Genomic DNA, 27,899 nt, shown 5'->3' with positions numbered 1-27,899 from the left:
CTGAAAGTCTCAGATGAACACCCGCAGGTGACACGGCTACTGCCTCCCTGGACAGAGCTGCGCACCTGCTAAGTGAAACTGGACCAGAGTTTTCATTCACAGTAGCTCACGGCCCAGCATATTAATGTAAGACGAGGGCGATGCAGCTTATATTGATGTCCTGGGCTACAAACTGGAGCAGCCAGACCTGCCAGATGGGCCTGGACCCCAGCCTAAGGTTGAGGTCCCACCTGACTCACCAGCAGGAGAAGGGCACGCTGCAATGTTGATGCTCTCGCCTCCCATCAGCGCAGGAAGAGCGGGCAGTCCCAGCCTGTGCTGCCTGCTGGACCACACTAGCCAGTGCCATTTTGCCTTCAGGGGTGGGGCCGCACAAGGCAGATGCTTTCCCAGGTAAAAAGGGTTTAATGCCTCTCTCCTCTCCCTGAGCGGAAGTTTTAACTTCCCTGTGCCCACAATGTTAATCATTTACTGCATGTTAAACCCAACCTGACCCTGAGACCCAGACTGAGCAGGTCAAATGCAGCTACCGGGCAGGCCTGGAGATGTCAGAGGCACTGGGGCTGCACCCTCAGCCACCCTGATAGTGGAGCTGGGCAGCTCTCGCACAGGTGCAGGGAGCAGGGTGAAAGCAGTAATTAGCCCCAGAACAATATGCAGAGAACAATGAATCACAGCTATAACATCACACATCAGGTGGGGCTGGCAGCGAGGAGTTACTGGATTGCTTCCTCCAACCTTTGCTCCTTCTGCTGCACCTCAGTGTCCACCTTCTGTATCAGAAATAGTGTGGCCAGCAGGAGTAGGGAAGTGATCGTGCCCCTGTACTCGGCACTGGTGAGGCCGCACCTCAAATACTGTGTTCAGTTTTGGGCCCCTCACTACAAGAAGGACGTTGAGGTGCTGGAGCGTGTCCAGAGAAGGGTAACGAGGCTGGTGAGGGGTCTGGAGAACAAGTCTTATGAGGAGCGGCTGAGGGAACTGGGGTTGTTTAGCCTGGAGAAAAGGAGGCTGAGGGGAGACCTCATCGCTCTCTACAACTACCTGAAAGGAGGTTGTAGCGAGGTGGGTGTCGGTCTCTTCTCCCAAGTAACAAGCGATATGACGAGAGGAAATGGCCTCAAGTTGCGCCAGGGGAGGTTTAGATTGGACGTGAGGAAAAATTTCTTCACAGAAAGGGTTGTCAAGCATTGGAACAGGCTGCCCAGGGAAAGTGCTTGAGTCCCCATCCCTGGAGGTATTCAAAAGACATGTAGATGTGGCGCTTAGGGACATGGCTTAGTGGTGGACTTGGCAGTGTTAGGTTAATGGTTGGCCTTGATGATCTTAAAGGTCTTTTCCAACCTAAATGATTCTATGATTCTGCTGCTGAAGGTTGCAGACTGTTTCACTTCTCCTCGTTCCTTTACCTGCGTCTCATACCAACTCCTTCTCCAGCTGGCATACCAACCATAGCAAGTGGCCACTGGGAGGTCTCATGAGCAGGCCAGTGCAGACTGGGACAGGCTATCTAGAGAGCTCACGAAACCCTAGCTCCTGGAGGGTGCCCACGCATGATGAGACAAAGCCTCAGCTGTCCCCATCCGGTGTTGGCAGGAGTCCTGCTTCGAGCAGCAGCGTGGACTAGGGACCTCCAGCTGTCCCTCGAGGACAGTATTTCAGCGACACTGTGAAGCCATTCACCTGCTTTTCCCACAGCCACACTGGCTCAGTTTCCAGCTCCACCACTAAATGTGGTACTGATGCATTCAGCCCACTCAGATAACTCCTGGAAAAAACAGGTCCTCCTAGCACAAAATGAATTCAAAGCCCAGCATTGCAATTTGTGCAAATCTGGCTGAGTTCAGATGCGTTTTCCTTTTCACAAGCTGTTTCTTCTGCTCCTTGCATTCAGGTATAAAAACTCTTTGGCATGGCATTCATCTGTCCTTACATTTGTGCAAAACTTTCAAGCCTTGATATGCAAACAGCTGAAGACCACCCCAGACTCTTGGGAGACCGGATTTTGGGATAGTTGACTAGTGTGTGTTATAGCAGTGGCGAATAATTCACCTATTAGATGCTTTATGGATGACACTGCCTTCTCACCATCTCCAACTGCTTTTGAGTCGTAACAGAGAAATCAGTGGAACGGGCTGTTGGAAGAGCGCTGCATTCCTGAGCTGGGTGAAACAACTGGTTGTGTGGAGTAAGCGTTTACTTGGGATCACATAAACACTTCCAACTTGAAAGAGCCACAGTCTCTAGATCCCGGTTTGTTTATATTTAACTTTGTAGATCTTGGCTTGTGTGTTTTGCTAGTCTAACTAATGATGCTATACTAGTCTGACTGGATTGTGTCAAAATTTGCTGTTTACATTATACAGTCTTCACGGTTTGAAAAGAAAGCAGGCACAAAAGCACAAATAGTGGTATATTGTAATGAAATGCCTTGTATGTAAAGGAAATGCTCATGCTGTTCACCAAGTCTGTAGAGCGCAGATCTTAGTGATACTGAAGAGCCTTGGTAACAATTACTGTCCAATTTTGATGAAAAATGGTGTAAATGGAGACATTCAATGTGAAAATTCACCACAAAGGAAATTTGACAGCCTAAATAGACTAGCAAGAGCAGGCTAAATGAGTATGCAAACGGCATATTAGTGTTTTAATTTATAGTGGCGCTTATTCCATCTGCATGAGGAATATCCCTCTGCCATTCATACTTTCTTCTTCCATTTCTGCCGGAGATGTGTGACGTTTATTCCAGGGGAGGACACTTCTCCCGTCCCCAGGCACAGCAAAGAGAAAGCGGGCAAGAGCTCGGTGTTGTTTGCAGCCCCCCTGCTGCCTCAGCAAGAAAAACGTATTTATTTAGAGTGCCAACAGGCCGCTCCCGAGCGGGATAGGGCAGCGGGGCAGGCGCTCCCGCCGGGGGCAGCGCGCCGCCGGGCCGGGGGTCGCGGGGGGCTCCGCAGCGCCGGGCCCGGACCCGCCTGCGCCCGAGGGGGCGGCCGGTGCGGGGGCCGCGCTGCCGCCCACGCCGCTCTCCGGGGAGGCGATGCGGGAGCCCCACCGCCGCCGGTGAGGGGAGGAAAGGGGCGGCAGGCGTGAACCTGCCCTGCCCGCAGCGTGGGTTACGGCCCGACCCGCGCCCCGCAGCGCGCCGGCGCTCCGCCGCCCCCGGCCGGGCGGAGGGAGGCGGGCTGGAGGGCGGGGAGGGCCGCGGGGCGGGGCGCAGCGCGGCGCGGCGAGGGGCCGCCCCCCCGCCCGCTCCGCTCCGCTCCTGCCGTCGGTGCCGGTGAAGGCGGCGGTGGCGGTGCCGCCGGCTCCCGCCGCCCCGCCTCGACCCCGGAGCGGGCGTCCCCGCGTCCCCATGGCCGGGCAGGAGTGGGACTGGTTCCAGCGCGAGGAGCTCATCGGGCACATCAGCGACATCCGAGTGCAGAACCTCCAAGGTAAACCAACACCCCCGGAGAAACCCCTCCCTCCGCCCCCGCGCCGCCCCGCTCCCCTTCCTCTCCTTCTCCCTGTGCCGGTCCTTCCTCCTCCGCCTCTTCCCGTACCCTGGCGCGGGGCTGCCGCGGGCTCCCCAGCCCGCCCCCCCGGGCCGCCCGGTGCGGGCTCTCCCGGCTCCCCGAAGCGGGGGCGGTGCGGGTGCGGGGCCGGAGCGGCCGAGGGGGAGGACGGCGGGGCCAAAGTTTCCCCCGAGCGCGGCGCCGGGCCCGCCCTGCCCGCGGAGAGCCCCGGCGCTGGGGCGAGCGGCGCCGGGCCCCGCGGGAGGGACGGGGCGCGGGGGCTCCGCGGGCGCCGGGGATGCCGCGGCGGCGGGGGGCGGCACAGCCGGTGTCCCCGCCCCGGGGGGCCACTGCCACCCCCAGCCTCCTCCCGAGGGCCGTCGGGGAGGGGGCTGCAGGCTGCGGGTCACCTCGCTCCCGCTGGGGCGGACCTCGGCGGCTGGGCGGTGCGGAGCGAGCGGTGCCGGGGCTCACCCTGCCTCTGCGGGTAACGGGAGCTTTGCCTTTTGTTCCCCGCGGAGCCTGGCAAAGGCGCCCCGCGAGCTGGGGGGCAGAGCCCGCCCTGCCACTCCGACCTGGAGATTTGGAGGTACTCGGCCGCAGTCAGGATACGGCTCTAGGTCCGTATCGGCGCAATCTGAAGGGAAGCCGATGGCTATCTGAGTACTCAATTTAACGTACCTTCTCATAAGCTACTGTTGAATAAACATGGGCAGAGCTTTTGGATAAATCATCTACGAGATGCTCTCCTATTCTGCCACAGGCTGTGCTGGCGGAAAGGATGCAAATATCTAGGTTTGAATGTAGTTCGCTATCGATGTAGTAGTTCCTCCAAAGTTATGTTTGCTCCTCACCAGCTAACTCTTCGTGATTGGCAAGGGCAGCAAGAATCGATGAAAGAAGAAAAAGCAGTAGTGGTTTATGGGAGAACAATTCGTTTAATGTAACATACCAATCTTAATCAACAGCTTGCATTATACTGCAATGTATCTTCATGTTCCGTAAAAATAATAGACTTGAATTATAGGTCATTATCTCTTCCTGTTTATGCATAATGATATTAAAGCACTGTCTACTGACAGAGGCAGTGCAGTTGCTGGAAATTAGTTCTGGTTTGGCTTGATTACAGAAGATGTATCATTTATCAGAAAAGAGACCCAAATTAGCCATTCTTTCAGCTCTGATGTTGTATTAATGCAGTTAACTGCTGACGGGGTCGCTTCACAACATTTTGACCTGCATCATCATAACCTCTGAAATTCAGATTTTGCGTACAGCCAGGGCTGTTGATTCCACGTTGAACTCCCCTTGGGTTTTGACAGCCTCTCATTACAGTGTAATTCTACATTTCTGATTCCTGGCTCTGTCTCTTCGATTCTGTGTGTTAGCATGGATGGCCTGCATCTGATCTCTTGTTGCTCAAAACTGTGGAGATTAAACCAGGTTTATTCATTAATTCATGGGCATGTTTTTGGGAAGGAATAGGAAATAAATCTGTTCTTAAAAAGAATAATGTGTTTTTCATTTTGCCTCTCAATCCTATGTGTAAGAAGGAGTTAAACTCATTTCCCTTTCTGGAACTTAAAATGCATTTATACAGATGCACACAGCCTTCTCTAAAATTCCTATAGTCCTGTAGGAGAATGTCATCCTACAGGGCAAATTCCTTTGAATAACATTATGTTCATGAAAAAAACCGCCTGCTCCCTTCTCAGTATACAAGAGGAATTTTGAGAGATATATTAGTTGTCGCCTTGCTTGCACTACTAAATAGGGTTTTAAGAAATTTTATGCCTGGTGTGGGCTATTATAGGGGAGAAAAGGCATTTGTTCTAAGGTGCTGCTCCAAAGCAAGTGATAATATCTATCACTTACAGTATATATGATTTGTAACACATAGTTCTCACATTATCTTCTGGAGATGAAAAACATTTTACAGATGGTGAGTCTGATACTCGGGAGAGTGTGATTTTTTTTTTTTGTCGCTCAGGAGCTCAGTGGCAAAGCATGTTGCTTCTCTTCAGGATAGTTTCTTGTAAAATGGCAGCATATGCTCTATGTTCATATGTAGTAATTAAACTTGCTCCTGCTTTATAATTCAAAACTCATTCTCTCCTCTCAAAACAATACGATCTGAATCACCATGAGTATCATTGTCTGTCAGTGGCAGAATCAATAACAGTTTTGATGTGTTAGAAAGTCGTGAGTCTAGGATGAAAAACTAGCTGAGGATGATGCAGTTTCCAGCAGCACCGGCAGAGATCCTGCAGGGCCCGGCTGCTCAGGGCCACATGAAGGACCTCGGGTGGTGAGGGTCCCTGTCTGCTGCTGTGTCTTCTGCTCCTGCAGCGCTCTCTTGCAAGACCAGCTGTGTTTAGGGTAGGTGCTATGAAGCTGATGGTTTGCCTTATTCCAGAATGCTTCCTTTCAATGGGACATTCTACATATGTGAAGGTGCTTCCCGGTCTCTGGGGACCCCGATATGAATATAGACCCCAGAGGGAGTATGTTGTAAGGAGAGGACAGGAGGCAGCAGCTAAATATTTGCAGATATGAACAACACATGAAAACTCTGGCATGTCTGCATGCAGAGATGGAGACTGACCACCTTCTTCTGCTTGATGTACAGAGCCAGCCAAATACGAGGTCTTTCAGGTCTGGGAGGCAGATAGAGGCATTACTGTCATGCTGTGGGTGAGACATCCTGCCCAGCAGCTGATGGAGGAGCCCAAGGAAATGAGCCCAAGTGGTGACGACCATGAGAAAACGGTACCACTGGCACCTGAGCCGCCTACCTGGTATTAAAGTTTCTGCAGGCATCATACAGTCATCTGCTGTAGCAGTTTTCCATACCCTTTCTGCCTCCTTTTTTTAAAAGCTAAAAGTATTCATTTCTCTTGAAAAGTTCTTTGTTATGTCTTATCTAAGTTATAGAGCACTGCTGACGTAAAATACTATTTGAAGATGGCATATGCTGTTTCAGTCTGTTGCATCTTCCCTCTCTAGATTGGTAGTTCCACATCCGGGAAGGATCCAGGCTGCCGGCTACTGGGAAGTGTCTGCTCTCACAGGGGTGCTTTTGCAGTGGTATGATCCCACCGAATTCAGGAGTTGTTCTGGGTGCAGAAGTAACCTCAGGAACTGTATATTCTGGCATGGAACTGATGGGTGAAATTATGGCATGCGTGGGGTTTTCAGTTTTTTCACAGGGAGACTAAAACTGACAGACGGGGTGAAATTTGCTGAACTGATTGGACATAGGGAAAAAAAAAAAGAATGATTTTAAAAATGGAAGTACGTCTGGATATTTAGACATAGGCATATGATGATGGGCTTTTATTTTCCTTTTCCATCAAGATCTGAGATTTTCCATTTTATTTTTTCAGTGAAGGAAGTGATAGTTCAAAGCTGTCGCAGGTAAGTGATGCTAAAAGCCAGCTGCACTGCTTCCATTCTGGACAGAGCTAATTTCAGAGAACAGAAGCAAAAGTGACAATCTGATTGAGAGGAGGGAGAGGGGAATGTAAAGAGTGAGTAAGCGCCAGGTGTGGTGATGCACAAACTGAGTTCCTCACTTCAGGTCTGTTTGGTTTCTAAATGCATTTAATAAACTGATATTCTTGTGCTCTTTGTTCTGTTTGTATATTCTCCATAGTGAATTTTTCCACATACTGAAAGAGAAAAATGGAAAGCCTGCGCAGAATGTAGGAGCACATCATCAAGCAGAGGAATGCTCAATAATTAATTTCCTGCCAGGAGATTTTTTTTTTCCCTCTTTCTTTCTTTCATTACACCACCAGCAGGAACATTTTGTTACAACACAAGAATATTTTAAAATCTTCCTTACTGGAAGCTTGATTTAGGATCATCAAAAATATACTCCCTTATGTGGTGAACTGCACTCACTAGAAGGAGGCAATATCCTCAGCAGGAATTATTCTCTTAGATGATATTTTGGTCCTGTGCTTTGCAATATTCTGAATGTATATTTAGTAGTACGTATCTTTCCTTACATTCCTTGGAATATGTGGAGATGAATACTTGTGCAGTCAGATGTTTTGTCCATCTCTGGCAAACAAGTGCTGTTACCACCATTTTAAAATAATTATGGTTTGAGTGTTCATTTCATATATATATCTCTCATATATATATAAATATATATAAAATAGAATACACAGGCTGGGATGGTAGAAGTCTACTATTCTTCTGTCAGAGGACTAGACAGGGAGCCCAAAGTCCTCTACTTGTCATTTTGCTACTCACTCAGGGTTTGATCCAGAACCCACAGAAATCCATAGATGTTTATTCCTTGATTTCAGTAGATTTAAATACTTTCCTGAGTCTCAAGGTGAGGGTTGTATGGCCTTCAAACATATTTGGAGGGCTACACAGGAATGTACTGTAGTGTTGTCAGAAATAATGCAAAAACCAGTGATGACAGGCTGAAAGAAATAAACTGAGCAATACCAGCTGCACTGGTATTGCTCCATCCTTGCCCTAGTTTGTACCTTTGGGTGAATCACTTAGTCATAAACTCCCAGCTCTCTCTGATTTTGCTTGTCTTCCCATTTGGATGCTTAAGATCTAGACTTTTATAAGCTTTAGACAGTGGTAACTGTGGTTATTACTGATATCAGCTTCAGCTCCCTCTGAGATAACAGGTCCTGAAGTCTATGTCTTAAGAGGTAATACGGGTCCTTAACTAAGAATAGTTAACTCTTTCTGTCAGTGAGAGCATCTACATATCTTTACTTTGGGGGGCTTATGCATCTCTGATGGATATCCAAAGGCAGGTGCTCATAGTCAGTCAGGAACTCCTGAAAATTTTTCTCTCTGTATTTTTGTTTATCCATTTATGTATGAAACATAATTCTTATGACTGTTGCACTGAAGTACAGAGAGTAATTTTTTTTTTTTTTTTTAAATTACAAGGTACAGCAGCATTCAGCCTGTTTGCTATAGTTTGACATGCCTTTCAAACTCATGGAATTTTTATAAATGGAAGGGAACCTTTTTTAATGTATCCATTCATTCTGACGAAAGTAAGGTGCTGTAACTGTTCATTACTAACTTCCGTAACTCGTCCCCATATTCAGCAGGATTTCATTCTGCTTGTAGACATGTTCATTTCAGTGGAGCTCCTTGTAGATTAAGGTGACATTTGGAAAGATTAAATTGCCTGGAGAACCTTAGATGAAGCCCTGTAGAACCACGAAATGACGCTATTCTATATAAAAGTGAAGTTAAATAGGCCTGAGAGTTAGAAATGCGAATCCCCAAAATAAAGATTCAAATCCAGGTATAAGAAAGCAAAGATAATGCTGGAAACATAAGTCTTCTGGTGGGGATGGTCTCCGTAAGGGCACTCTCATACCTGACAATATTTATCAGCAATGGAAGGAAGATTTACTTGCTCCAGATGTAGGAAACCCTGGCAGTGAAATAAAGGAGCAGTGATAGGTAAGACAAAGTACAGATTGAATGTTTCAGCATGCAGTTTTAACAAGGTCAATGCCTAATTTCTCTAACAAATTAGAAGTCTGGGCTCTCTGTCTCATTGTATGGATGAAATTACACCAAATTCAAATCATGCCCAGTAGCTCCACAGTCAAATGAACTCTTACACCCGCGTATTAACACTTCATCGTAAGGGACTATTTGCGTTTGGCATACAAGCATGGACCTGACTCGAGGCATGGGGTTAATCTGCTGTCACTCGCCAACGTCACCTCTTTCTTTCCTTGGTGAACTGTTCAAGCACTGACCAGCCTCAGCGTTAGGAGAGCTGGTGGCATCTCAGACTGTACCGCTTGCCGGAAGCTCAATGGCATTAGTTTAAAAATGACAGTCTTCAAAACACTGTGTTAAAACTAATGCTGATTTTAAAAATATAATGTACTTCTCATAGTTTTTCCTGCTTGTTTTTTGTTTTGTCCACTCAGCTTGGACAGAAATTCAAACAATTTTCTTTTTCCTAAAGACAATTTCAAGGTTATGTCACTTGCATCCTGAAGTATTTGTAGCATTTACTTTGAAAATATTACAAAGGAATGACTTTGTTTCCTTAAAGACAGCTTTCTGTTGGACTAGAAGAAGCAACCGTGGGCATTTTGGCTTGTCAGTCTCCATTTAAACGTTATTTGTTTATGTCCTGTGCTGTTTAAACTTACTGTTATTGCAGAATGGTTGTTAAGGGCATATGTCTGAAGGGGAAGAGCCAAATGTTGTCTGTCTTGTCATGTAGAAGTCAAAAAGATTCTCAAAATTATGTATTCAGGAGAAGAAATTTCCAGATAAGCAGCCACATCTGTGTCAGTGCTGGGGTGGTGAAGGGCATCACAGCACTTCTTGGTGTCTTTTTCTACATGTCTCTTTACCTGCTATTCTATTTTTGTCTCTCCCCATCCAGTTAAATACAGGGACTGTAGGTGGAGGATTGCAGGATGGATTTTACTTCATTATAATTGCTGCATATTTCTGTGCAAACAGCTGAGCTGTGTTTTAGCTGTAGTTTGAGGGTTTATAGCCACAAACACAACTTTAAATTGGCATCCTCTAAGGAGGCTTGTAATAGCAACAGCCTGGATGTCTACAGAGTGAATGCCTGTGGACATGTAACCTGCAAGCAGAGAGAATTTCTTTCTAAAACCAGAAATCCCACTGAATCTGAAAAGATGTTATCAAAAGCACTTAAAAGATAACACTCATCTCTATGCTTATTACTTAATTCGATGGCACAATTCAAGACATATTTGTTGAAATAGTGTAATACTTCGAGGGATTCTGTTAATTATTTTCCGCAAATTCAGACATATCTAAAAACCTATTTTATGCTGTAGTATCTTGAAAGTTACTTCTGATACATATCAGTGTAATTCAGATCCAGTGAATCTATGAACAATGAGTTACCCTATTTTTTATACTTTTTATGTTAGCATCTTTTGCTGTTTCTAGTCAGAAGCGAGACCTTTCTAGACCAGTGCTGTTGATACTTCATTACAGAAATTTTAATGTTTTTCTCTTTTGGTAGTATAATTCTAGTTGTTTACAAAATAAAAGCTCACTAAATATGTGCCACAGGATTAATTTCAAATAGAAACATTTATATTGCAGTCTTTGTTGTCTTTGATGCATGTATCCCTTTGGATCTTCATCCTATCCTAATTAAGACTGGGGATGAGTGCATTTTGTAGTGTCCCAAGCTGGGCACAGAAGCCTCTGCTCTTGCACAGTGTCCATTACCAGAAACACGGCTGTTTAGTGGCGTGCTTAGATTTACACACCAGCCAGACCCCAGTCCTGCAATGCAGATCCCGCAGGCTGCGGTGCTGCCTTGCTCACTCCGGTGATGCTCCATACGTCTGAGTCCATCGAGAGCCCTGCTAAAGTCAGGGATGCTCTACCCATGCTCACCAAATGGCCCAGCTAGATCAGATTGCAGCACCAGTGCCTTCATGCGCACAGGGATTTTAAGTAGAAGACCAAATCTTGTCTGAAGGCAGTAAATCATATTCTACTTGTTTGTACTGGTGGGTTTATGGCTTTTTCGGCAGCTGGACTTCTCAGTTTTCTGTTTCACATTTGGGTTGGGTTGGAGACTCTTGTAGTTACCTGGTTGTGAAACAAGTCTCGAGTGTCTAATTAACTTCCATCACAGTGGATGCCACAGTGCTCCTATTCTTATACTGGGACACCCAGGGCAGGTGCTCCACATTTTAGCCAGACTTAACATGGAAGCTCAGATTTAGGTCTTGTACCTGGGATTGTCCCTCAGAGGGACTGAAACTCTCTCAAGCAGTGGTTGTCCACAGTGGCACAGCAGTTGCAGTCTCCAGGTTAACAAAGAGCCCTTAAAAGAAAGCATTTTGTGTGTTACATCAGGAAGAAGATATTTACAGGGGAGAAAATGAACTTCAAATAAACTGCCTACATGCATTTTTTCCCTCCCCACCCAGCTTACCATCACTGTCAATAGTAACATGGCAGGTCTTACTGTTTTGGACCTATCCCTCAGGATAATTAATTCGTTAGTACTTCTGAAACCTGTGAAAGGTCTCTGATGTGCACTAATCTTGCTAGTGCCTCACAACTCTCAAGTGCTTATGGTAAGCTACATTTTTATTCTTCCAGCCTGTTTTTTCTATGTTTTCTTAAAGAAATCCAAATAACAGTACAATAAACCCCTCGATGATCAGGCGTCCATGCGTTACTCATGTTGTGAGAGCTGTATCACAGCCTGAACTGTCCATTTCGCAGGACTCCAGCTGAAGCTGAGTTGCTGCCAAAGCACAGGGACTGGTTGCATGCAGGGGCTGCCCTTCTGTTGTGCAGTAATGGTGAGAAGTACTTTGCCATTTTGTTTTAGTCTTTGCAAAGAATCCCCGAATGTATATCAATAGGTGTTTTGCATATGTAGTCATAGTAGTTCACAAGTAAGGGCTGATTATGCTTCTCTTGGCTCCGTGAAAAATGGGAAGGGCAAGAGAGTCCTGGCACCATGACAAATGAGAGCAATACCAATGAAGATAACTTTGTTAAAAACTGATCCTTCGTATGACTGTGTCTGGACACGTGATTAAAGCTTTCTGGCTCTTACTGATGTTCATGATAAACATGAACTGCAGTTGTAACTTAATAAAGATATAGTATTTATAAATAACGTAGTATGAAATGTCCACTTCAGACTTATTGTCTCGGATATATATAAGGAAAGAAACATAAATCTGTCTGGGCTGTTTGCCCAGGGAGAGTAACAAGGCAAACAGAAGTAGGCAAATGGGGAAAAACGTGGTCCTCGGAAACCTAATGGTAGCGCGGGAGGGACTGCGGCCAGCACCTTCATGTGATACTTGAAACTGGTGAATCATAACAATCCTGCCCAAATGAGAAGACAAGCTTTCAGAGACAAAATTCCTATTGACTGTCCGTTTTTGACAAGGTACTCAGTAGGTACAAATCCTCAGCGATTCCAGCAGTTACTGTTCAGAGTAGCTGGGAAGCATTCAGTCCCTGTCCTTGTTCTCAGGTTCCACGCCGAGTAGGGGACTTCCTAGCCCTGATGATTAATGCCACTGAACAACATTTAGTTCCTGTTACTCTCAGGTTTTTTTTGTCTTTAAAAAAAAAAAAAAAAAGATCCCCCTGGTTACAGGAAAAGGAGTGATTTGAAGTTATAGGGACTTTTGTGTGAGTTTTTCTGCCCATTATAAAGAAAAAAGTTTTTAAGGGACCTAATGTTGGTTAAAAAGAACTTGTGCTCAGCCTTCTTCCAGAAGTTAATACGATTATTGACCTTGGCTGAAAGAAGACAGAGTATGAATTTTTGCTGGCTAAGCTGCATTTCTTCTTTTGAAAGTAGACGGTCTTTTTGATGTATTCAGTGCTGGCCTTTCAAAACTTTAAAACATTGTGTGTTTATCAGAAGGATCAAAGAAGATAGGAGATTTAATTGTCTTCAAAAACTGTGTGTATCAAGAGGAAGCACCATGTTTTGGTTGCTAATACAGCTAAGGGACGGTATAAAATCCTTCATCTGTAGTGCTGCAGTTGACAGTATCACTCATCATGAGTTTATTTTAATTTAAGAACTTGGAGGTCGCACCCGTGTGACTGCTCTGAAGTCAGGAAGCGGTTGTGACCCTGATGATGGGGGCCTATGTCTGCAGGAGAAGAGCAGTGCATGCGTCCCAATCAGTCCTGGGCATCACCGAGAGGGGCCGTCCTCAGGTGCTGAGAGATCCAGATGTAGCCACTGAGGGCTGGAAAGCTGACACCCATCTGTCTCTCAAGGCTATTTTGAAACTAATTAACACAGCCAGTTATATTCAGTTTCTGTTTCAGCTGGTCAGATCTTGGGTACCTTTCAAATCCTTGACTTCCCTGAATTTGGGGGGGGGCGTGTCTAAGCATTTTTTCATTATCTATCCCACAGCTGGCTCTAGAGCAAATTTTTTTCATGCATATCAAGTCTTTTGCTTTTATGCTGAGACTGATGATGAAAGCCAGTTGCAGAGGTGGTCTGGATGCCTACAGCAAGCTCAGATGAGCCCCCTATGTTGTGTCACTCAAGCCAGTAGACAGCTTTGTCATTCAGGCACTTAATAATGAACTGAATGTTCACTTGACCTCTTATATTCTCATTTCACTAATGAACCAAAACTTATGAAGAGTGATGACCACAGAGCTGCTGCGGTTCGGGCTCTACGAGCCAATGTTTCTGCTCATTTCATTTATCACACTAATGATCAGTTTGGAGCCTAAACACAGGCTGTCTCTCAGGAGCTGCATGGAAAACACAGCTTAACGTGCTAACGTGATGTCCATGTGACAAAAAGATTGGCGTGGGCTGCCCACTTCGTTTTGGCTTGCCGGTCCCGCTACACGTGTATGTTCTTGCACGCTGCATCCTTACAGAAGGATGGGGCTGCTCTGGATGTTGAAGTAGCATTTAATAACTGTGGTTTTACAGAGAGGGTTCAAGCTTGAGTTCTGATACTCAGATAATACTGATGCGCTTAGGCTTTCTTTCCCACTGCAAAGTTTGTCTTGACTAAAATTGAAATGTGTTCTTAAGACATTCTAGCAGGGATTTATTTCTATTTCTTTAGTATTTGAGTGTGTCATGGTTTTGATGTGTTTCTCCAGATGACACCCCTATGTGAGGGTTGGGGATCAAAGGCACATGAAAGCCAGAAGGTTTATTTCAAAGTTATCCAGACAGCCTAATGACATACTTTTCTGTTTGTGAACATGGAAAGTTTTGGTGGAGCAGGCCTTGAACCTTGGTCTTCTCTTTCCAAGGTGACCATTGTAACTACCTAACCAAATTCCTCTCTTCACACCTTCTTTTTCTCTCCTTCACCATCTGACAGCAAAAGCTAACAATGTCATCTAACAATTCACATGAACTGTAATACATATAAGCTGCCTTGTCTATCGTAAACTTTTACAACTTGGTAATTCACATGAAGCTACCAACCCATCTTTCGTCCCAGCATGTCGTGTTCCTGTGTTTGGCAGCAGGCAGTCTCATGTTGATCATCTTAATGAGTTATTATTTTATCATCTTCAGGTAAAATCTTTTTTTCTCCAAGTGCTTTGGAATTACCTCAGTCAAGATCCAAATCAGCTGTGTTCCCTCTGCCTCTTCTTACTATGCTTTCAGTTCACTGAGTTTGTTCCAGGAGTTTTGTTTGCTTTGGTTTGAGTATGTTTTGCTAGAAAGGAGATAAAGTGGAGCTGGGGAAGGAAGAAAACTTGCTACTAGAAGCTGGAAGAGGGTAGTTCACGGTGAACATCTCCAGGAACTGTAATTTGTTTTCTTTGAGGAATGTATGCTAATAAAAGCTTTCCATTTGCATGCATAAATGAATCAGATTAAGTTTTATCCCAGGCTGAACTTGCTGTCAAATCATACTCTTCACTTCAGTTCTCAGAATCATCCAAATGTTATTTTAACAGAGAGCAGTGCTATATCCACTGTCCTGAAACCCTGTCTCCCTTGTGCATGTCTGCAAGAGCTCGGCGGGGTAGAGGGGAAGACCAAGGGAGAGCTTGCTTAGGGCATGGATGAGACACATTAATCCTGCATGAATGTAGAGAGACATCTACCTAAAGATGTCTGTCTGCCCTGGATGATTATAAGGATACGTTCTGCAAGAGAAGGAAGTCAGAGAGTTAACAGAAGCAAAATTAGAAATAGGAGAGCAATCAGATTCTGTTTTTCCTTTCTGCAAAGGTCATAGAGGAATAAGGCAATTAATTGCCTCACCTTGAAACGCGGTTTATAATGGAAGCTCTGCGATACCTGAGATTGTAAGCTGCCTTGACTTGAAGCCAGTTGCAGCTGGTGTCTTGTGGAGTTACAGCTTGATAAATAAGCCATTCAGACCTGCTCCTGGAAGACTCCTTTTCTTCTTTGTTTTCTTTTCCCAGTTTCTCAAGCTCTTTGGTATTTGTCTGGTGATCTCCATCTAGGCTTGGCTTCATGGCATGAGCAGAGGAAAGCATTGCTATTTAGTCTCATGATTCTTAGAGATGAGTTATTAATACGTAAAGGAATGAGTAGATGACAGGTGCTTTGCTGAGCCCTTTCCCCCGACTTTCTCAATCTTTCCTCCCACTGGAGCATGGGAAGTGCTGAGACCTGGTAACTCCTGAAATAGCCTCAAGTCTTCCCTGGGCAGGGCCTCCCCACTGCACACGGGCGCTGACTTGCGATCAGCATGTGCGTAGGAGCTGATCCATTGCTTAAGGCTTCTCTGGGAACCCCAAAGAACAATAATATCCTGTTGACTAGGATTTTACTATTTATATCCATCAGCTGAGCAGCCGCCTCCTCTGCCTGCTCCCTAGTTACCAGCCTGTAAATCTCTCTTTGGACCACGTTGTCTGTTGCATGGCTGACGATATGATTTTTAATTTCAAGATGAATTTGCTTGAGACACTTAGAAGGGCAAATGCATTGATGAAGAAAGGCATTAGCTTTTCTTGCTTTGTTAACCTGTTAGCTTTTTGAACATCAGGCGAAGAGACTGGCAGGAAGCTAACCTAAAAATAAGGGGTATCATTAGAAAACAGTACAAACCTATAGCAATGCAAAGAGGAAAACAATTAGATCCCTTATAGGTATGTTTGTGGAGAAGTGCTGACATACACCTGTCAGATTAAAGACTGAATCCTGCCACCCACGTACTCTCCCAGCAGTTTATTCCTTCCTTCCCCTCCTTCCCCTCCTTCCCCTCCTTCCCCTCCTTCCCCTCCTTCCCCTCCTTCCCCTCCTTCCTTCCTTTTCCCCCATTTTTTTCTGCAGCAGATTTTCAATCTACTTGAGTAGAAAAGGTGTCATCTTCTTCTAGAAAAACCCTTCCCTGGCCTTGAAACATAAGGAAAAACATGTCAAATTTAGTCTGGTATTTTCTAGGCTGCTTTTTAAAGGTGAGCCTTTTAAGAGAGGCTGTACAATTTACTTCAAAGAGAAAAAATTACAGTCAAACCTGTGGGAGTCTGGTAGGGGGAAGTGAAAAAAACACAATTATTTCACTGTGAGCTTTTTATGAAGACTTTTGAGGCTCCTATCAGAAATGAAAGTGTGTTAATAATGAAACTTAGTTATAAAGTCCAATTGCTTTGGCTCCGATATGGATAAACCCCATCCCGGAGGGAAGGGGTTAAACCTCAGAAGAGGTTTAACCTCTCAGAATCAGAAGCAGCCACTGCTCCTAGTTTGGGCTATTTTTAATGCTATGAACATGGCTCATGTAGTTCCCTAGTTTTGCTTCGGTGCCATCCTGCATGCAGCTCTGTGGAACGTGCCTTCCAGAGACCAGGTCTTTTCTGAAGACCTTGCTGGTGTATTCACCAGGGAAGCACCATATACCTCTTGGCTTCCCAGTTCCTTCTTCTTTGCACTTTGGGAATGTGATGGTCCTGTACAGCTCCCCTCTCCTGTGCTATTGCACCCCAGCACTGCCTTTTGAGGTTTTCTAGTGCACGTACATCTTCCTTGTTAAACCACTGCAACCAAAATACAGGCCATGTTCAGCAGTTAAAAGTGAACTGGGAATACTCAGAGAAACCAGTATATTTTCTGAAACCATTTTTTAATTATAGTGAAAGCTTTGTGCTTATAGAAAGTTTGGAGTATTTTTGGTACCATCTGGATACCTAAGCTTGGACAACAAATCACTTCTGACATAATGACGACAGTGTATAATACTGCATTCTTCTAACCTGTGTCTCATTAATGTGGAAGCACATGGATTTTCCTGCAAAACATTGATTCACCATCTGTGCTAGTATTCTTTGTATGAAGTGAAAGACTGCCGTTGGTGTTGCAATTGCAATGGACCCATTCTGCTCTTAATGACTTCTCTCTCTTGGACCAAATGGCTAGGTCACAGAACAAAATAAACCGACGCCAAACAGTACTTGCTGCTAATGCTTATTTACCTTACTTCCAATGTGGGAGCTATCAACATTTATTAAAGGTGGAATTCACAAGATTAAGTGACACTTTTCTGTTGTTCTCACTTTTCCTTTCCCATGCTTTGGCTTTAATTTGCTTATCTGGGCTGTAAACCCCTGGTCTTGGGGAAACTGTGAATTCCTTGTATGCCCCTTGTAGATGTCAAAACCTAAATCGGCGAGCGTGTAAAGAACAGTAATATTGCTAGAGTTAAAATGGTATAAGTAGATGTAAAACGGTGTAGGTGAGAGTTGCCCATTGAATGGCTTGCAGCTTGGTTTGAGTCGTGTTGCTCCTCAATTATAAAGCAGCTTAGAGGTTACTTACCTTCAGAGCTAGGCATTGGCATTTTGAGTCTGGTCTAAGTCTGGGGATCCTCAGCTTCATTGTACTTCTCCACTGACGTTTGAACTGCTCTTTAAATTCTTCTGCCTTCATTGTGAGGCCTTTTATATTTACAGACTAATAGTTAAGATTCTTACATAGAACGTGTTGCAAAGCAGTCTGTCTCTTCACCATCGTGTGATTTGAAATATCACAAAAAGGATGTTTTACTTCCTCTGAAATTTTATTCCACTATCATACAATTGGTAGCTTCATTTATGCTACTGAGTTTCACAAGCCAGTACCGATGAAACCAATCAAACCCAGGGATCTTTAACCATCTTATTTTTTCTTAATCTCTCTCGAGTCCTTCTCGAGGGCCTTTCATATTCTTGGCCCTGAGAAATAGATGGAACATCTTTAAGTAAGTAAATAAGTATGTTAGCAGTAAAAATTTAATCTGCTTGAGTAAATTCGTGAATGTAGTATGACATCGCAGTACAATTAAGGGACAGATTCTGTTTCCTTGCACTTTCAGTAGTTTTACTTCTGCAACTTCATGGAGATAAGTTGCTTTATGGAAGATACTGATCTGCATTTTATTAATGAGTTTTTAAGGTAATTTTGATATATCAGTAAATAATACCAAAGGGAAAGAAAGGGCTCAAAAAGAGCTTCTTTCTGATGTGTTGTGAAAGGGACGCGGAGTATCAGTCGAGGGGTTAGACTTCTCTGAGGATGCTGCAGGGGAAGATGGTTACGACAGCACAGCAAGAGGAAGACTGCTCTGGAGGGGCTGGAGCCGGAGAAGCTGGGGGAGCAGGAAGGCAACTGATCCCCGTGCTTTAGAGGCAAGTCCATCTCTCTTCAGACACAGTGAATGCCTCTAACTGGATTAAGTAACAAATTGGAAACAGCAATAGTGAAGCCTTTCTTAGCTCCTTGAGGCTAACTTTTGGTGGGGTCTAACAAAGTAGAAGCAGCAGTGGCTGGTGGCGGCTGGCAGGATATTATCAGAGAATTGGCTGGAATAGTGTTTTCTGAAACTAGAGAATGTGAATCAGAGAGCCTTGAACATGTAGGTAGATAAAAGCCTATGATTTTGCCTGCTGGGATGAGAAAATCCAAGTGCGTTCACTGCGGACGTGGCGGAGGAGGTGGTTATGGCATGGGAAGCTAAAAGATATTTTGATGCTTTGTTCATGACTTCGATCCATCAAATTATGCACGTGCGCAAACGTCTGTAACTATAAGCTGTTGCTTGCCTTCACCCTCCCTACTTGTCATATTAATATCTTTGCCTGCAACTGGGATCTGATCTTGCACCTGCTGAATTTTTTGCCATTGAGCTCAGTGGGGCTAAATCAGGCTGCTGCAGTGGAGGAGCTGCTCATCTCTGCCGGTCTCACGTGCACAGGGTTGCATGTTAAGGCTCTGAGCACACAGTGAGGGTCCTCCAAGGGCTACAGTATGGCTGCAGGCAGTTTATATAAATATATCTGCCTGCAGTCCAAAAACCTGAATATACAGAAATACATACCAGAATTAGGTCCAGATCCTCGGATCAGCCTGATATCCCATGCAGTTGTCCTTGGTTGGCATGTTGTCAGGTGGGCCAGCAGCACATCTGTGCAATAGGGGTGATGTGGAAGCCCCTAGGTGGATGTTACAACAGCTTTATGCATGTATTTGCCTAGGTGTCGGAGGCATTATTATGGCTTCTGGCCTACTTCTCAGCAAAGCAATTAGTAAGTCCGAAAGGTCTTGCCTCAAGGCTCTCACAAGCCATGAATTATACATTTAATTCTGTATCCTGCCTTCCATTTCTCTAACATGCCCTTTCAGAAGATTGTGTAATGTCTTATTTTCCCCTCACATAAAAATTTGACAGCCTGGTGCCCAGAGCAGGGGTACAGGAAAGCCTTTTCGTCATCTCTTTGCAACATTCAACTTCTTTTTTTTCTCCACACCCCCCCACCTCCCCCCCAGTGTTGTTTATGAAAGAAAATGCTTGTTTCCAGACAATAACATTGTAAGGCTATTGGGTACCTTCCCTGATGAGAGTCCTGAGAGCAATAGCAATCTGCTGGGCATTCAGCAGCAGCAGCAGCTGCTGCCTGCCTGATACTATTAAAACAGAGATTTAGCATTTATTTACAGTACCATGGAGCAATGAAACTGGCCACTGCCACTCTGATATGGTGTAGCTAAGGAATAACGTAGAGCGTGTCTACATGAGTACATGCAGAAGTTAATCCAAATTAACTTTCCTGAAAGTCGATTAACTAAACCACTCTGGATGCCGGTGTGACAGCTCCTCTGCAGAACAACAGTGGCTTTACTTCAGCTGTTTATGGTTAAACTGAATTAAGGATGCTTTTTTCCAGAGATGGATTACTTCTGCTAGCATTTTCCCTGAGACAAGCTCCCAGCTGTTGGTGGTTCAAGTCCATCGCTGCCTGTTTGAAGTCAACCAAAGTCCTGGCAGCGGAGGTGCATGCAGAGCAAGCAGTGAGGGTGGCAGAGGAGAGGACCCTGACCTCTGAGTTCAGACCGTCGGGCCAAGCATGGATCAACACATGTGGAGCTGGGCTCAGTCACAGCCACCAGTGCTGGAGGCTGTGCTGGGAGAGGCAGGCAGAGGAGCGGTTTAGCTGGAAAGGCTAAATGCAGAGCCCTGTTCTGCTGGAGCAGTGGGGCTGAGGCTAATTTGTGTGTAATTCTGGCTTTTGCTTTTGTCATTGCCTTGAGGCAGTGAGGACGAGTTGTGTGGCTACTCTAAAGAAAAATAGGCTAGAAAAGAAATTAATGAGTATTTCCCTGCATTTCTGTCTCAACAAGAAGCTCACTGGGGATGCCTGAGCTCTTCTTAACAACAAGGATGCTTAGAAAGGGCCAGATGTCTCTGTGTGGTCGTAGGTTTACTGTGCAGTTGACAAGGCAGAGTTATATACCTTAATGTGCTTGTTTCCTGGAAGCAGTTTATTAGTCCTCTCCAGGCTTTGGGATGCTCCAGGGAAACTTCTGCTTCCCTAAACTCTCCTGGGTATCCCTACACTGCCCCATGGCTATACATTACCTGTTTGCCTGGTGATCTGTGGGATACAACTATTCCTCCAGCCTCGCAGAAAATGCTCTCCTAATTCAGTGCTGTGACAGTGAATGTGGAATGAAAAATGGCTTTCAGCCACTTCAGGAGCTTGCTGCTGCTGCCGCCTCTCAGGATTCCCCGAGGAATCCTGTGCACCTGCAAGGGAGCCAGCTCATCTCTCAGATCAGTTATTTGGGATACAGACCCACCCTCACTAGTGATGGTAATTCCGGGCAGTGTCAGCTGGGAGGTAGTTTAGTCCCAAAGCCCATCGTTTTGCTGCTGGGGATTCTCTGCGGATGCTGGGATTGCAGCGTGGGGGGGGAGGAACTTGCAGATCCAGTGCCCACGCTGGCAAAATTATACAAGCTTTGTATCCAGTACCGGTGTTCCTGTGCTTTCTTTGCCCTTCTGCACCAAAAATCTTGTTTAGTTACAAAAGTCAATTATAAACTGAGGCTGGAAGTCTCTGACTTCCAGCAAATGTAAAATTTAATTGTTAGGATGAGAAATATTTGGGTAGTGAAGTTGCTGCCATGATATAAGCAAGGAAAGGTTTGTAGGGAGAGGCAATGTCTTTTATTAGGCTGGCTGATAAGTTGCTTTGTTGTTTTTCCAACTCCTGTTTGTTGGCCTAATAAAAGCTACTACCTCACCTCAGACTTTTTTTTTTTTGTGGTGTGCTTATCTGAGTAATAGAAATCAATGGAGTTAGCCTAGTGCAAGTGGTTATGTTTCCAGACTGCAAACTATGAAACAAACAAATTCAATGTTAATTTGTATAATCCAGATTATTTATTGCCTTGCATATGTCGCTTTTGTTCTCTAATTTGTGACCGTTGAGAAAAAAATGTTCATTCATTTATACAGAGTAATCTCTTGAAAATAGATCATTGCTTCAATAGCATGACTACAAATAAGATTACAGCAGTGACTGACTAAGAATGACAAGTAACCAAAAAAGCACAGCCAGGGCCTAGCCTGACTGCAGTTGCAAAATGTGAAATTTTGGCCTTGATAGGTAGCAAATGGATGGATTAAACTAAAGTGGTAGGCAGGAGGACATTGCTTAGCTATGCTGCCATAACCTGAGTTTTCCATGGTCTGCCTGGTCCCTGAACTAAGTCACCCAGCAGTGTTTCATGGTAAAAAGCAATGCATAAAATGCGCCTATTCAGTTTGCAGTCTTGTTAGTAATTCCAGCATATATAATGTATCAAAACAAGAAGTTTCATTGCTTGAAATGTAAATATGACAAATCATACATACGTTTTCCCTAGCTTATTTGAATGTGTAGGGCGAGGCCTATTTGAAGTTCATCCTACCTTAGTTTGTTTATGCATGGAAAGCACTTGAGGAGTACTCCAGGGAGGGGCTATGAACGAAGGCTGGGAGATGCCCGAGTGTTTCCCAAGCCCTCGCCAGGTTGTTGATGTTGTTCCAGGATCAGACGTTCCCGGGAACAGCCACAGCGTTGAATTCACCTTTACTGTTCTTGTGATGGCTAGCAGAGCAAAGTGGAAATGTGCTTTAATTTACTAAAGCAAGATTCGATTTACTGACGAAAGAGCCACATTTGGGAGAGCGTCAGTGTAAACAGTAGGGAGGTCGTTTGGACTGCTTGCTTCAAAACTATTTTGGCAAATGTTTCCTTGATGAAAATACAGTCTACTCCTATCTGCAGGCACCGTAACTGCTGGTATTACACGCCTGGAATGTCCCTCGTGTTGACTTAGTCCTCAGTAAAGCTGTGTGTTTCTCATAGCTGCAACTCTTAATGACAAACACCTTGAGTCGTGACACTTTGCAGTGGCTGGATGCGATTCCTGAACCTAGCTGTGCTGTCTCGTAAGACCGCTGGGACTCTCTTTACAATTTTGGCTTAATGGGTGGCATTTCTCTCTCTGAAGCCCTAGCTGTCTGGAAGTTGGATCCCCTCAGCTAATTGTGCAGGCTTCCTCTGGAGCTGTGATTTTTTTTCCCTGTCTTCGGTGGTTGTTTGCAGTATGTGAGGATGTAAAATGCTAAATGCTGGGAAGAGGAAAGGACTGTCATTTGCTGTGAGAGAATTAGGCTCAATTTCTGCCTCCGCTGTAACTCTGCAGACACAGAAAAAGATTTGGGGCCAGCAATGTAAACACTGCAAACTACAGTGTAAGCCCTGCTGCTACCGGGATGGCGGGAGCGGTGGGGGGGAGGCAGAGGTCACCCCGATTTCCTTTTGACAGAGTCAGCAAACACTAATCCTTCTCTGCCAAAGGGAAGCTGCCTCGCTCGCTCGCGGGGAGCCCTCGGTCACATCAGCCTGTGTTTATGTGCCACACACGGTACGAGAGCAAATAAAAGAGCAGAGTGTTCTCAGCCTAGCCCCCCCGTCCTACATAAATGCCGCCTTGTTTAGGCAGCTTGGCTAGTCATTTTTATTTCATTTTGCCGGTGCAAACTCCTTTCCTTTTTCTCCCGTGGTGTTTATAGAGGAGTGTGGTCTATCTATTAATTGCAGGTGGTACTTGCTCACCGTGCAAGTAAAACGTGGTAAACCGCCAGGTTTACACATCTGCACTGCCCTGGGTGAAGACCGTGACGTTACCAGTGAGAGTCCATTCCCCCCTGCCACTGCGTATTCTGAATTCCGCCTTGTCTGCTTACCCCTGTTTTCTTTCCTAATGCAGATTGAATATCAGGTGCTTATGCACAGGTAAAACTGTGTTTGTCAGAATTGAGTCAATCAGGTTAATACTGAATTAACGGGACAACTGAGTGACAAAAACCCTGGGTATTGTTGGAATCTTCATCTCTGGAGCAAGGCAGCGTGCTCTGACTTACCTGGCAGAGACCCATCATGTTTCATGTAGGCCCAAAGAGCATTTTGCTGTGGAAAAGAACAAACAACTCTACCACATCTGAGTTTCTGTTAATCTGAAAAACAAACTTGTCAGGTGATTTCAGTTTTTGGTCTTTTTTCCATGTTGTTACTTTGTTCCCTTGGCCTCTTCTTCCCCATCCCACCAGCCTGAAATCGTAAAATATCATTAAATAACTTCTAACAAAATCGGAGCTCTGATGGTTGCAAACCTGTCACTGCAGAGCTCATTGCTTTTCATAGCAAAGCATGCAAGTGTGGAGCAGAAGGCAACTCTAGTCCTTCCTGCCTGAAAAAAATCTTTCCCAGGTCAAAGAGAGAATTTTCATGTGCAGAACTTGAACACAAGTTACGTTTTGAATATTATTTTAGTGATGTTAACTGTTTTTAAGCAACTATTGAAGTGGTATTGCAAAAAAACCAGTGGAAAGCTCCCACAGCACCCATCACATAGGTGCTAGCTCTTTTCAAGAGCCACCTGGCTACGGTCTCCCAGTCACTTCTACCTTAGCATGGTGTGCCACCTTGTACATGTCTAAACTACGCTGAACTTGTCCGGAAAGAGACTGAAAGTGCTTCAGGGTAGTAGCTTTGTGTGTGTGTGTGTAGCTATGCAGTCTGGATCAAACTCTTTTTGATTTTAAGCTCTGCTAATAATTAACCTTCAGTTTGTAATAACTATCCAGCATAATGATAACCACACCGCTGGCTCTTGTCCACAAGGTTAGTAGGTACGTACTACACAGCATATCCCTTCCACTACGTGTCTGAGAGCTGATGTCTGTGAATGTGAATGAATGTGAAATCGTCTAAATTAGGGACACTTTCCAGGATCTTTTTCTGACTTCTGTTACTTTATAGGCAGATCTCAGTTCATCTGTCCCTTGACCTGTTACATCAGACTTGGGGAGCATTGTTTTTGCAGAGACTTCATTAAAGCTCTTGAGCACACATTGTGGGCTATGCTGTCATGTTTGCATTAGTGGTGGTGCTTTTTCATGTTAAACTGGTTTGACGGTAAACTGTGCAAGGTTAAGTTCACATCTGGTTTATCTAGATCATTTTTTCCTACTTCCACGTTATGTGAGGGTCAGTAAGCAAAGCAGTAGTTGGGTCTCTGTGTTTCTAATCACTCCTTCTCTCTGACTCCTTGAGGTATGGGAGACGCAAACAGGCAGCAAGCGTGTTTATTGCTGCTGATCACCGATGCTTTGGCAGCTCACGTAGAAAACATTACTAAGAGGTGCAGAATTAACGTAATTTTTGCTTAAAATATCATCTGCTTCAAATATCAGCTGCTCTTTCTTGTCGGATGCTTATTTCCTTTGCCCTAGCTGCATTCCCTCAACTGATTGTCATCAGAGCCAAAATCCTGGCACAGGCGATTCGGCTGCGGAGCTGCATGATTGACCCTCATTCTGGTGGCTGAAACTCGGCGAGGAGAAACTTTTCATTGCAAACCAAGGGGAGCTCACGCAGCCCGGGAAGGGGGAAGGGGAGCAGAAAACTCATCTTCCTCCCTGCCTGCTGCCTGACCCAGCGCGGTGACCCCGCATCTCACTTCGCAGATGGGCCGTCCTGAGTCTCCCAAGTAGCCGATTTACAGCCTCTCCTTAAGTGTCTGTGCGAAGGAAGGGGAAAACTGAGCTGTAGTTAATCCCATGTTTCTGAGCAACCAGGTAATTCTCTGCAGCCGATCCCTAAAGGGAAATTCCTGTTTTCCTGCACCCCTGCTCGGCTGCTGCGGAGGACGCCTTCCTCTCTGCGGTCTCCAGCTCCGGGGACCCAGGGACCCGGGGCGGTGGAGTCCGAGGACGGTTACAGCTTTTCAGCGTTTTTCCAAATGTCGTGGGGGAGGGCGAGGAAGCACAAAAAGGGAACTTTGTTAATGGTTTGTAACAGGTAAGGGATGTTCATTGCAAAATCAGTAGAATAGAGGGAGTGTGAAAAGTTTAAATGTTTTACCCAGGGCTAAACTGAAAATCACAGTCACAAGTGGAGGATTTCTCTGCTCCAAAAAGCATCCAAATGTCTGAATAATGTATTGCAAATCCTGTTTACAGTGAAACCTCTGCTGTGAAGTTTTGGTGATAAAAATGACTGAATTCTGTTTTGAGTCTGTCTGAGCCCCTCGGAGTGACTATAAAGGGCTAGCCTTTTTTATTAATAAAAGATTCCTGAGCTTGAGACTGTCGACATAAACATTAGAGGAAATAGAGATCAAATGAGATCTCCGAGCTTTTCCACCATCTGAAGAATGTGGATGCCTGGTTGGGGCTCCAGAATAACAATTATTAGACTTTTTTTTTTTTAAGGAAGCCACATGAGCAATACACAAGCAGTTATACTGCAGGGACCTAAATCTGCTCAGCTCCACTAGTGAAGATGACGTGTGGTGAACCCAGAGGTGTGCTGGAATGGTGCGGGAAACTGGACAATTAACCTGAGTCCCAGCTCCAGCCCCAGCGGGGAACTTCAGCGTCTGCTCAGTGAAGTGGGGCTGGAAAATTTGAGAAATGCTCCTATGGGTCCAGGGACGTTTCTGTCTTGCTGAAAGCTGCCCATTTGACCAAATATAGATGCTGGTTAGACTGGGGAAAAAAACCTGAAGAAACACAATGGTAGTCAACGGGAGGGAATAGAGTTAAGAGAAATGGGCATGCCTTGGCCATGTAGGACAAATGCATCACTGACTCGGGGTTTGGGCTTTTTGACTTGCTTGGTGTTTGATAATCTGAAGCTCAACTGAGAACCAATCCCTGTTGTCCTTTGTCATGTGTATTGACAAATGTGTGCTATCAGCAGATGAGATTCTGGGTCAGATGGACGTTTAGGTCTGATCCAGCCTTATCACTGTCCAGAAAAATGCACACTAAACCACCTTGTATGAGGGTTTTATAGCATGGTTAACCAGATGCTGGGAGCACATTTCTTTAGAATAAGTCTACAAGACTGATGCATTGAAGCCTGTAACAGGCACGCGCTTTTACAGGGTGGAATACTGGAGTAGGTAAACTTTTGACAATACTGCTTCAAAGTGCTTCGTATTTTGAGTTGTAAGCTGTGGGGAGGGTACTCGTGAGATGGACGTGCCTTTGGCTAAAGTGCTGACCAGGCACGGGATCTCATCCCCTGTACCTCCCCATTGACCCCAGGAGAGCCACAGAGCCATGCTTCTGTAATGGCCAAGTGGCTTCTTCCCTGCCGCCATCGCCCTGGCACTTCACTGGTTTGCCTACTTGTAAGGCAACTGGAGGTTCAACTAGACATGACCTACCGAATGGCTGCCCTGCCCATCGTGCAGCCGTGCATGGGCTCACCTTGCGTGGGGATATGCGGAGGAACGCAACCAGGGCTGCCCCGAGCTGGACGGTTCTTATTTCAAGGCAGGAAATGTTGTCAGGGCAGATTATGTGAATTGGCCAGGAATCTTCCAGCAAACTCATTTTAACCTTGGGTCTGGATATGTTTGTATGTTTTCATGTAGCCGTAGAAAAGCGTGCATCGCAGGGCAGTGTGGTTCACAGGCTTCCGCTCCAAGTTCAGTTGTATAACTACTATCAGCATGGCAGGTCCTGTGCCATTACGTGAGGCTATGTGTAGATACCAAGGAGTAGTGTCTGGCTGGTATCTGTCAGTGTGTGCAGAGTAATAGGAGGCACAATGAGTTTCTTCCTCTCTTATATCTTAGTTGAGGATCTGACCATGGGCAAAGGGAAAGATTAATGTGTAGGAAGTGCCTGAGAAGGCAGAGAGATTAAAGCTGTTGTAATTTTGGTTTGGGAACACGGCAGAAATATTCTAGCTGACACCACCGGAGTTGCATTTGAGGTAGCTGTTTTCTGTCAGGCGTGTCTCCTCTCAGCACCAACATGGGCTTTCATCTGTCCTTAAATTAGTGTTAATTACAAGTCATTATTTTTTTTTAAAACAGCAAAATGCAGCTGAAAGCAATTACCTCTAATTGCTAATTTGTGTACGTACACCCAAAATGGTAATCTCTTCATCTGAACACCCAGTTCTCACTGGAGTCAGTCGATGTGTTTTTGCTACCGTTTTTCACTTTGGGTTTGGATCGCATGATAGTTATTCTTTTCAGTGGCTTCTCTGAAAGCTACAAAATCTCTTCCTACAAGTGCTGTGATCTTCCTGAAAGCA

At 45.2% G+C, this 27,899-nt stretch overlaps 1 protein-coding gene across 1 annotated transcript in view; it reads left to right on the top strand.

Moving 5' to 3' along the window:
* Positions 1 to 3,287: 3,287 nt before the first annotated feature.
* CLMN (calmin) overlaps positions 3,288 to 27,899 on the top strand; it is a 78,768-nt gene continuing 54,156 nt past the window's right edge. The window contains exon 1 of the mRNA XM_076345376.1: positions 3,288 to 3,437. Within this exon, the coding sequence (XP_076201491.1) occupies positions 3,356 to 3,437 (82 nt within the window). The 5' untranslated portion in view covers positions 3,288 to 3,355. The remainder of the gene's footprint in view (positions 3,438 to 27,899) is intronic.

This window comes from Aptenodytes patagonicus, chromosome 7 (assembly GCF_965638725.1).
Source record: "Aptenodytes patagonicus chromosome 7, bAptPat1.pri.cur, whole genome shotgun sequence".
Classification (NCBI taxonomy): domain Eukaryota; kingdom Metazoa; phylum Chordata; class Aves; order Sphenisciformes; family Spheniscidae; genus Aptenodytes; species Aptenodytes patagonicus.
Note: the sequence above shows the minus strand (reverse complement) of the source record. Positions and strands in the feature narration are given on the sequence as shown.